Here is a 10,839-nt window from a genome sequence, read left to right on the forward strand (position 1 = left end):
CCATCAAGTGCCGCCGAGGGAGGGAGGAAGCCGACGGTTACCAGCCCACACACACACTGACACTGAAATCACTCCACGCAATTGAAAGCGAGATACTCCATGGTGCGGTTTCGATCGCGAGGCGACACGTTACTACGAGGATGCGTGGTGGCCTCCCCCTCCCGTCCCGCACCCCACCTACTCATGCGCGCCGCATGAGGATATATTTTTATTTATTTATTTTTGACGTATGCTGCATATCCATGCACGCATCCAGCCATCCATCCTGATCCTAGCGACGCCAGCGACGGCACCGAAATGAATGAATGACTGAGATTGGCGCCGCCTAAAAAGCCGAAGCGCTCTGTGCTTGCTTTCTGGCGAGATTACGTAGGCGCAGGCAGCCCTCCTTAAATTCTGAGATACAACGTCGCTTGCCCCTGTGTCCCGCGGGCCGTTTTCCGCTTGAGAGTTGAGGCTTGAGACAGAGACATGGCTGCGGAGGTGGAGATGGGGGCAGGCGGGGCGCTGCTGGAGGGGGGCGCCGGCGGCAGGAGGGGCGGCAGGAGGAGGCAGCCGCTGGGGTGGAGGTGCATGCCCTTCATCATAGGTACGTACGCTTGAACGCTTCACAAGCTCGGTTCTACACTTCTACGGGATAGATTTCGTCCATTCCCGTGCCCATCTCTCCGTCTCTCACTCTGCTTTGGTTTCATCTTCTTTCCGATCTGTGCTCTTGCTTTGCTTTTGTGCGCGTGAGTGTTTTTGTTTTGTTACTGGGACAAAATTACAAGAGGAGTGCATCAAAGGCTGGCCAGTGGCCAGCCTCTACCTCGGCCTGCCGTCGTACAGTCCAGGCGCGCATCCGTAGCTACCTCGGCCGGTCGTACAGTGCAGGCTTGCCGGCCGGCCGAGCTAGCAAGCTCATCATGGTGGCCTTGAACAATTTCCAAAAACAAAAACAAAAAACTACGAGCAACTAATTCTGGCTTTCCCCGCAAAGGAAAAAATGAGTTGAACAATTAGTTCTAGTAACAGTTTGATTGATATAGGGAAGATCAAGGATTAGATCTGCTCGTGCCGCGTTGAATGGTCGGTCATATGTTTCCATGGCACACAAAAAAGATGAATGGCATTTAGGGATAGATTGGCAAATCTTAAACATTTATGAGCTTAAAGATTGTGAGGCTTTGCTACCACAATTATCACACATTCAATGCAGTAGACAGAAGTGTATCATGGTCTTCTGATTAGCTGGTTAGTTTGATTTATATGTTAGGATCTTTTTTATTCGCACAATGTTATGGACCACAACGACAGAATTGTGAACTTCTACTGTAATAAAGCAGAGTCATTTTGTAATTTCCAGAACACCGCACAAACTATTTAGTCACCATACTAGGTAAGAGATGTGACTGACACTTCCATTCTACGCAGCAACCGAGACGTTTGAGAAGGTGGGGTCAGTTGGCGTGGCAGCAAATCTCACGGTCTATCTTGTCAAGCGCTACAACATTGGGCGGCTCGCGGCAGCAAACATCACCAACATTTTCTACGGTACGCTCAACTTTGCGCCGTTACTAGGCGCCTTCATCTCCGACGCCTACTTGGGAAGGTTCAGAACCCTGGCCTACGGATCCTTCTTTAGCCTCCTGGTATGTCCGTGGCTCTTTTATTCGTCTTGTTTCGCCTGCTTGTATTGACAAAAGGAAATGTGAGATAAGTTGTCATTGACAAAATAAGTCTAACGAACGAATGAAATAGACAGCATTATGCTTTTAAAAAAAACAGCATTATTGATTGATTAATATGAGAAATAGCATGTGCAACGAACCACGGGCAATGGCGAACATTTTATCTGCTTATTACCGCAACAAAACTTGATGTCTCGGCAAATGACATTTATTTACCGGGTTAGCTGTTCTAAGGAATTACTGTCACGAACTAGAAAAATGTGAACTATGCTGAATTTCCTACAATATGTTCGCAGATGTCAGCAACTAATAGATTTTGCATTGCTCACAGTCTAATATGCGTATTTATTTGCTATGAAAACAGGGGATGCTGGGATTGACTTTGTCTGCATCAGTTCCAGCTCTCAAACCACCAGGCTGCAGTCAGACAGCCCAATTAGGTGGGCACTGCGACAGTCCATCAACACTCCAGCTGAGCGTGCTATACATATCTCTAGCGTTTCTAACCATCGGCGGTGGAGCAATCCGACCATGCAGCTTGCCCTTTGGAGTAGACCAATTCGATATGACTGATGAAAAAAGCCGAAAGGGCCTGAATAGCTATTATAACTGGTATTATGGCACAACTACTGCTGCCCTGGTGTTCTCCATGACTATTCTCATCTACATCCAGAATAGCATCAGCTGGCCAATAGGATTTGGCATTCCCACATTCTTCATGCTTATGTCAATCATCATTTTATTCATGGGCACTAGACTTTATGTCCATGTGCCACCAGAAGGAAGCATCTTCACTGGAATTGCCCAAGTTTTAGTGGCATCATTTAAAAAGAGAAGACTCAAGCTTCCGCATCCTGACAATATAAATCAACAAGAGTTGCTGCTCTTCAGTCCTCCGATAGGTGGCCACCGTATTTTCAGATTGCCACTTACTTCCCAGTTCAGGTAAAATAAAAAAACTAGCCACGATGGAAGTGTCACAACACAGACAAGAAATACGATTTGATAGCGTCCCATTCCCAAAAGTATCATGTTTTTTTCCAAGAAAACTATTCCAATTAGCTTGCAAAAGTGTTCTATAGGCTTAACATCCATGTAACTTGCTAAAACATGCAGAAATTCATGTGTTGGTAAATGTAAGCCATTTTTCTGCAAGTAAAGTGAGCAAAACAACCTGCACTCCTCGACAAAGTGAAATAAAAAGATAAAGAACATGCTAGCCAGATCAAACAAAGATACTAATCATTTCAAACAATTATGTGCTAGATGCTAATGTATATCCACCTTTTATTGTCATTTGTACTCAGGTGTCTGAACAAAGGTGCGATTGTAAGGGATGGTGATATAAATGATGACGGTTCTGCAAGAAACTCATGGGAGCTTTGCAGTATCCAGCAGATAGAAGAGGTTAAATGTTTGTTAAGAATTGTGCCTATCTGTATATCTGGCATCATATGCTTCGTCGCGTTGGCTCAACAATTCACATATATAATCTTGCAAACATTAACAATGGACTGTCACCTTGGAACACATTTTGAAATCCCTGCAGGCTCTGTTATATCCATATCCTTAATCGCCCTAACTGCATTCCTGCCGATTTATGGCCGAATATTGGTACCTATAGCTAGAAGATTCACCGGAGTGGAAAGTGGAATTACACTTCTTCAGAGACAGGGTATAGGATTGGTGATTTCTCCCATTTCAATGGTGGTAGCAGGGCTTGTTGAACACAAAAGGAGAAACTCAGCATTGTCTAATGGAGGAAAATCACCTATGTCAGTCATGTGGCTTGCCCCCCAATTAATCTTAATGGGTATTGCTGAGGCCTTCAATGCAGTTGGACAAATAGAATTCTATAATAAGCAGTTTCCAGAGCAGATGCTAACCCTAGCAGGATCCCTCTTTTTCGTTACGTTAGCTGGAGCAAACTACTTGAGTACTGCTCTGGCAAACATTACAAGGAAAGTGACTACCAGAGATGGCCACACAAGCTGGTTGACAGATGACATTAATCTTGGCAAGCTTGATTATTACTTCTATTTCATTGCCCTCATAGGAGTACTGAACCTTTTCTACTTCCTTATATGCTCACACTACTATCAATATAAATCCATGTCACTCCATGCTGAAGAGTCCATCAAAGTACACACCAAGGAAGAGGCAGAAGCAGAGGCCGACGCCAATACTGCACCTAAAAAATAAGTATTGCGAGGGAAATTTGTCCTGCAGAGAGTATATACTTGGAAATTTGTCAACAGACTTTCCTTTCGCAATATGGCACAGGACTTTATTATCTTCTTAATGTGATGAAGAACTAATGTAGCGTAGTTTAGCCAGGATGTATGACTGTTATCCAAAGAGCATCAATGAAGAGCTAAAAGGTCTATTGTATTCCAATTTGATGAAGTGTGAGTTTCTGGAACATAATGACGCCAGCGATATTTTTGTGGAACTTAATTAAGTCAGTAGTGTGTCTGCAGCAAGTACACACAGGCCGTACTTGCTAGTACAGCCTTTCGTGCATATAATACTTACTTACGAAGCCTTTTATCCCAAACAAGTTGGGGTAGGCTAGATATGAAACCCTTTCGCGAGGACTTCCCAGGAGGTCACCCATCCTAGTACTACTCTCGCCCAAATGGGTTTCATACCCAAAAGACTGGCTAGTTTTTACGTTGGCTCGCCAAGCCTATCACAACCCTTAGATATGAAACCATTTCACGAGGACTTCCCAGGAGGTCACCCATCCTAGTACTACTCTCGCTCAAATGGGTTTCATACCTATGGGACTGGCTAGTTTTTACGTTGGCTCGCCAAGCCTATCACAACCCTCCTCCTTTACCCGGGCTTGGGACCGGCTATGCCTAGAAGACATAGGCGGAGTTCCTTCGTGCATATAATATTTATTTATTTTTAAATGCATTCAAATAATGTTTAGATTATTTACGGATCATTTGAGGATTGGACTAGGGCTCCCAAAACTAATGGCAACTAAGCAGTTACTCCCTCCGTTCCAAATTACTCGTCGTGCTTTTAGTTCAAATTTGAACTAAAACCACGACGAGTAATTTGGAACGGAGGGAGTAGATTAAACCAATCACGCCCTTGTGGACTGTGCCTCCACTAATAGGTGTTCAACATGTGAAGAAACTAACAAGTTAAATAACCTTTTCGTTATACTTTCAGGTGAAGTTCAAACATCCCCGCAAAAAAAAAAGGTGAAGTTCAAACAGTACGGACATAGGGTCATCCTTCAATGAAACTGTCTCAAACAACTGTTTCAAAAAAAAAACCTTAGATTTGTTTTATCTGAATTTGGATAGAATGTTAAGGATATGCACAATAGCATATTCAAACGAGTATAGAAATCAAATCCCAGCAATGTTTCTGTATATGAGTTTACAGTAGCCAAAAAAGATCATATTTTAGGGAACGGATATGACAAAAATTTACCCACCGTGGGAAGTCGTGGAACAATAACTGGACCACCACGAACTTTGTCAAGAGCAAAACTTATTCGTAATGCCCGCCCCAGCATTACCTGTAGAATTAAAAAAAATCCAGGTCATTTGTTTGATCCTTCTATGAATTGAATATCTAGCAATAGCAGTTTGTAAGGCAACTCTCTTCATAAAGAACCTTTCCATCCATAGCGTCCTTGGCACACTTAGCCTCATAATTATTTGAGAACTGGACAAAACCAAAGCCTCTTGACCTTCCAGAGTTTTTGTCATACATTATTCTCACTGCAACACAAAATAGTATCCATATAACTTCACTGTATTAAGATAAGTTTAACACATGTAAAAACAGCATTAAGTATTAATTTTCTGGGATGAATAGAACAAATGATACTGAAGTTCCATTATGGCCACAAAATCTAATACCAGGCAAACAATGATATAACTCAGTCAGCTAGTTCCACAGTATATGCACATTGACATGTTATCACTCAGAGTATGCCCCTGTGTTAGGTCAATCAATAACCACATGCCACGGACAAACTTGCTCAAAATAGAAATGATGGACACTGACAGAAACCCATGCGCATGAACCAGACTACATGCAGGTACAGAGTAATGTACACTTGTGGGGGGCCACTGCAGACTAGCTATCTATGACATAAAACTAATAAAGTATATGGCTACCTCTTAGAGTCTTAGTATCAACACATCAGAAGTATAGGATCTGTCGGTACTGCAAGAGCAATATGCATGAATTATATCGCCTTTTAGGAAGAAAGGGCGCAACTAGATTCATGAACACCCAATTCAGAAGTAATAACTCAAAATCAGCTGATACATAGGGACTGCCAAAAGAAATTGCAAGTAGTAGCAGAAATACTTGGATCCAGTTAACCTGATCAATGGATGCAGATATAAAAATATGAATTATCAAATATTTCAAGCAAATCCAACTTATGTATTTTTGAATTGTCTAGGAGCTAATTGTTTGTTCATGAATTACATAATGAAGTGCAGCCAACCATCTTACTCAAAAGTAATTAGATACTACGCACAGCACACAGCTGGTAGTTGCAGCTTCCTCTACCAACATATATATTACTGTGAATGTACATTGTTGTCTTGTTGATGTTGCTGCTATTCACTCTCCTTTTCTTTGGAGTTGTTGCAATCAGCACACGTGTTTTCAGGACCAGCTCCAGAGTGATTGATACAGATGCCAATCAAGCCAACTAGAGGTTAGTAAGATTGGGACTCCAAGTTCTAACCAGATATATTCCAACCCATATGTAAAGGAAAATGTCCATAAACAAAAGAAAGTAATGAAAATTTGAGGTGTGCTTAACAACTCTTCTAAGTGGTCAGAATACCGTCTGACGAACTCCACATTCATGTGTCAAAAGGCTGAGCCGACTGTTAATCACAAGACTTAAGACCCAATGGCCAAGGGTCCGAGGCAATCCACTATTGCACCTGAGCCTTTTGAAACCTAATGCTGATGCTCATCCATTGTTCACACTTCACAGTAGACTAACCATTTGACAAAGTAAAATTCAAACATTAATGCCCAAAATAGATTCCAATAGCTTGAGACTGGTGGTCCTTGTGTGATATATCCTTGCCCTTCCCAGGGAAGTACTCTTCAGCTGCCTTGTGATGGATCATGGATGGCATGGCCTAAATTGAACTAAGCCCCAGAGTTTTCTTTGCGATCTGTTTTGTATAACAGGATCTGACAGATTCAGCAGCACTGAATTTCCCAAGTGATGCATAAGTGTTAGAAAGTAACAACACGTGTCCATAATCAAATGATTCCACTGTAAGCACCTTCTCCGCAGCAACATTAGTGAACTTCATGTCACTGTGCAAATGACCCCCTCCCATAAGGGCTTTCCAAGCATTTAGTCCCAATTTATTGTCAGTCAAGCTAGCCACTCCTGCTGCTTCGTCCAAGCGGCCAGCTCTTGCTAACATATCCACTATGCATCCAATGTGCTCCTGACATGGATTTATGCCCTTATCGTTTATCATTCTTCTAAAGATGATCAACCCATCATCCACCAGGCCAGAATGGCTGCATGCTAGCAATGTGTTCAAGTATGTTACACTGTCTCGGCCCTCGCTAGATTTCTCCATCTCATTAAAAAGTGTTATTGCTTCCTCTCCTTGGCCATTTATACCAAAGGATAATATCATAGTATTCCACGAGACAGTGTCTCGACAAATCATCTCATCAAACAATTTTTGGGCTAGAGCCACATATCCACACTTACCATAAACTGCCATAAGGGTGTTAAGAACAGGTCTGTACAAAGACAAACCTGACTTGTAGCTATACCCATGAAGCTGAACACACAGATCAAACTTAGCAATCACATAACAGGCGAGCAATAAGGTGACTAACGTTACATAATCAATCGCAAACAAGCCTCCATGCCTCATCTTAGCAAAGAGATCCAATCCTTCTAGCACATCTCCATTTTCTACACACGCCGCCACCATTGCAGTCCATGAGACCAAGCTCTTATCCCTTCTTCCATCAAACAACTTCCTTGCAGAGCTTAAATCCTTACATTTGGAATACATTGTGATTAATGAATTCACTACAGGAAGCTCTCTACTAAACCCACGGATCACAATCTGGTTATGAACCAACTTTCCTCTGCTTCCATCACCCATAAGTGCACAAGCTTGCACCAAACCAACCATTGATACCATGTCAGGGACTATACCATTTGACCTCATCTTGACAAACATACATATAACCTCACCAGCATGCCCTTTTTCAAGAAGGAAACCCATCATCATCGTCCAACTAACAACATTGTTGACAGGAACCTTCCTGAAAATCTCTCTTCCAATCTCAAGGCTAACAAAACTCAAGTACATGCCCAGTATCGAGTTTGTCACTGATACATCCAAATCAAGCCCCATCTTAACTGCGTAAGCATGTGCAGTCCCACACAGTCCAACATCACCACAACCAGCACAAGCTTGAGCAGTGCTTATCATAGTCACAACATTATCAATTGGCCCCAACGAATGAAGCAACCTTTTAAACACCAGCACTGCCTCCTCGAACAAATCATTGTGCACTAACCCGGAGATCATCGCATTCCAGGTAACTATACCTGGATCCCTCATTTCACCAAACAAAGCACGTGCCTTGATGGGGCAGCCGCATTTCGCATATGAATCAAGCAACGCGGTTCGGACAAAAGGATTGGAGTCCAACCGAAGCTTGACAACCCACCCATGGATGCACTCGGTGAGCACGGCGTCACCCAGCCCGGCCGCAGCGAGCGATGCACTGACCAAGGTGAACGAGTTTGGGCACACTCCTGCCCTCACCATGCCGACAAACAGCCCAACGGCCTCATCGAACGACCCGGCCCTCGCATTCCGGTAGATTGCCGCCGAGAAGGCAACCACGTCCCTAACAGGCATTCTGTCGAACAGTTCGCGAGGCTGGGCGGAACCAGGTCGTCCAGGACCTGGGAGCCGTTTCGTCGAGCACCTACCACGCGCACCATCTGAACCCGCCCAGCACCCAGCACGCGAGAGGTTATATTGCTACCGACCAAATGAGAAATGGCTTTGGTTTGCATGTGGATTGGTCTTTACCTTCGGTGACGGTGCCGAAGGAGGAGAAGGCGTCCGTCAGCGACCGCTCGTCCGCGGACCACGAGAGCCCTGCCCATGCTCGCAAGCAAACGAGGCAAACTGAGGTGAGAGCCAGGGAATGATTGGGGAAGAAGTAAACGGGGGCAGGAGGGTGGAGTGGTACCGGCGACGAAGAGCTTGTGCTTGTTGGAGGCCGGCTGTGGCGGTGGGGCGGGATGGGGAGGGGGCGGCTCGTGGGGCGGAGGGGCGACGGCGGAGAGAGAGCGGCGCAGGTGATGGTGGAGAGGTGCGAGGCGCAGGCGCGAGAGCAGTTCCGGGAGCGCCATGCCGGCGGGGCCGGTGACGGGCTGACGGCTGGCCAACAGAACAGAGACGAGCGCGGGGTAGAATTCCACAAGCAAGGCTGCAGGGGTATATCGGGGGGACTTGAGTTGCCGAGTTGGGTGGGTTTTTTTTTTTTTTTTTGCCTTGACCAGTTGGGTTTAAGAACAGGTTTTAGCACCACCATCATGATGTCATAGTGCTTACTAATGCTCTTTTATGATTTTAATTTTCATGGGTTCTCTCTAGATGTGATTTTAGTGGTTTTAATTTTGTCACAAAAATGTATGATAAGCGTATTTTTTGCTCGCCGCGAATAGGAGGTTTGGTTTCAAAATTTGTGTATTATTTGTTCATAGGTTGCCTGAAAATTAAATCTCAAACACTTTTATAAAACATGTACTTATGTTAACATCAACCATTACCAGCATGGTCTTATGTTCATATATACACCGTTTGTCCAGAAGCATAAGGTGCATATGCTTTCCAAACTTTATCTTTGATCCAGAATTTATTCAATAATAAGTGGACTACATGATACATAATGAAAAAAGTATACAAATTGGATTTGTATTAAGAAGTATTTTTCGGTGGTATCAAACTTATCTAGGAAAACCATAGACTGATCGTTCATCAAAAGCAAATCTTAGAGACATATGCGCCTTATATTTCAAAGGAGATGGAGTATAATTTGCATACCTTCAATTTCGAGGAGGGCTCCTCAACCGCCATAGTCGACTAGGTCTCTTTGTAGCCCTAGGCCTCGTCCCCTTTATAAGGCGAGGTCAGACTAGTTGATAGGCAACCTTAACTCATAGTAGGTTCACCCTAATACATCATAAACGTATCTAGAATTTTTAATTGTTGTCTATTGTTATTATATCAATTTTGTATAGTTTTGTCACCAATTTATTATTATTATTATTATTGCTATTAACTAGTGTCCAGTGTTAGTTAATGTTTTTGCTTGTTTTTTGGACTTTCAGCAAAATCCATTTTACAGGGCTAAAAAAGGGAGGGGGGATGCAAAAAAATCACATTATGAAGCTTCCATGGAGCATCGAAGCCAGCTAGGGGGGCCCCTGTGGGCCCCACACAACCAGGCCATGTGCCCGGGGGTGACCGAGTGGGCCCCATAGGAGGCCTCTCCACTGCCTCTTTTTTCTGCTGCCTTTATATACTCCCCAAACCCTGAAAATAATTATCAAGGAATTTTTTCACTGTTGCACACCTCTGTTTCACCGCGATTCAGTCTGGAGGCAATTTTCTATACTCTAACGAAATGGGGGTTCAACCAGGTGGACATCTACATCCCCATGCTGCCACCATGATCATCTGTGAGTAGTCCCTTTGGCCTATGGATCCATAACAATAGCTAGACGGCAATCTCTTCCATGTTCTGCAATCCAATGATCACATGAGCTGCCCTACATGATTGTGTTCCATCTGATGTAATCTTTATTGGTGTGTTTGATGAGGTGGCTTTATGATCAGATCTATATATGATTATGTTTGGATTCTTTTGAGTTCTTTGCTGCATAATTTATAGACACATATGCTCTTCAATCTATTAGTTTTGCATTGGTCATGTTCATATGAATGATCTTCAAAAAAGAGTTATATATGTTAGCTGGGTTTAACCTTGCAAATAATCTACCGCAATAATGTAAAGTGAAAAAGGCTTGCATCGTGCGGCTACCAATAAGGATAAAAAGTTAGTTGCGTAGTTGTCCTTCGAACGCGGGGTGAAGATAATA

The 10,839-nt window shown here is 43.5% G+C and overlaps 2 protein-coding genes across 5 annotated transcripts; one reads left to right on the plus strand and one right to left on the minus strand.

The window, feature by feature from the left end:
• Positions 1-340: 340 nt before the first annotated feature.
• On the plus strand, positions 341-10,236 carry LOC123080235 (protein NRT1/ PTR FAMILY 2.13). 3 transcript variants are annotated; one of them, XM_044503142.1, is made up of 5 exons: positions 341-589; positions 1,417-1,634; positions 2,038-2,618; positions 2,981-3,080; positions 10,069-10,236. In XM_044503142.1, exons 1-5 carry the CDS (start codon positions 472-474, stop codon positions 10,219-10,221), a joined length of 1,170 nt encoding a protein of 389 aa, XP_044359077.1. In that variant the 5' UTR covers positions 341-471; the 3' UTR covers positions 10,222-10,236. The 3 variants fall into 3 exon arrangements, with proteins under 3 accessions (XP_044359077.1, XP_044359078.1, XP_044359076.1); XM_044503143.1 differs by lacking the exon at positions 10,069-10,236 and adding an exon at positions 3,223-3,479 and having other exon boundaries at positions 350-589; XM_044503141.1 differs by lacking the exon at positions 10,069-10,236 and having other exon boundaries at positions 350-589; positions 2,981-4,130.
• On the minus strand, positions 1,221-9,158 carry LOC123080236 (glycine-rich RNA-binding protein 4, mitochondrial). Of its 2 annotated transcripts, none has more exons than XM_044503144.1 (5): positions 8,925-9,158; positions 8,762-8,830; positions 5,313-5,419; positions 5,131-5,214; positions 1,221-1,672 (listed from the first exon to the last, which is right to left on the minus strand). In XM_044503144.1, exons 1-5 carry the CDS (start codon positions 9,085-9,087, stop codon positions 1,652-1,654), a joined length of 444 nt encoding a protein of 147 aa, XP_044359079.1. In that variant the 5' UTR covers positions 9,088-9,158; the 3' UTR covers positions 1,221-1,651. The 2 variants fall into 2 exon arrangements, with proteins under 2 accessions (XP_044359079.1, XP_044359080.1); XM_044503145.1 differs by having other exon boundaries at positions 1,281-1,669; positions 8,925-9,157.
• Positions 10,237-10,839: the final 603 nt, after the last annotated feature.

The sequence above is a fragment of the Triticum aestivum genome, chromosome 3D (assembly GCF_018294505.1).
Source record: "Triticum aestivum cultivar Chinese Spring chromosome 3D, IWGSC CS RefSeq v2.1, whole genome shotgun sequence".
Lineage (NCBI taxonomy): Eukaryota > Viridiplantae > Streptophyta > Magnoliopsida > Poales > Poaceae > Triticum > Triticum aestivum.

Excerpts from the sequence above, each read along its gene's own strand:
- LOC123080236 (XM_044503144.1), bottom strand. The coding sequence starts at position 9,087 with ATGGCGCTCCCGGAACTGCTCTCGCGCCTGCGCCTCGCACCTCTCCAC. Across the intron at positions 5,420-8,761 it reads CTTCGGCACCGTCACCGAAG|TGAGAATAATGTATGACAAA; the intron begins GTAAAGACCAAT and ends TTTGTGTTGCAG. Across the intron at positions 5,215-5,312 it reads AGGACGCTATGGATGGAAAG|GTAATGCTGGGGCGGGCATT; the intron begins GTTCTTTATGAA and ends TTAATTCTACAG.
- LOC123080235 (XM_044503141.1), top strand. The coding sequence starts at position 472 with ATGGCTGCGGAGGTGGAGATGGGGGCAGGCGGGGCGCTGCTGGAGGGG. Across the intron at positions 1,635-2,037 it reads GATCCTTCTTTAGCCTCCTG|GGGATGCTGGGATTGACTTT; the intron begins GTATGTCCGTGG and ends CTATGAAAACAG. Across the intron at positions 2,619-2,980 it reads CCACTTACTTCCCAGTTCAG|GTGTCTGAACAAAGGTGCGA; the intron begins GTAAAATAAAAA and ends ATTTGTACTCAG.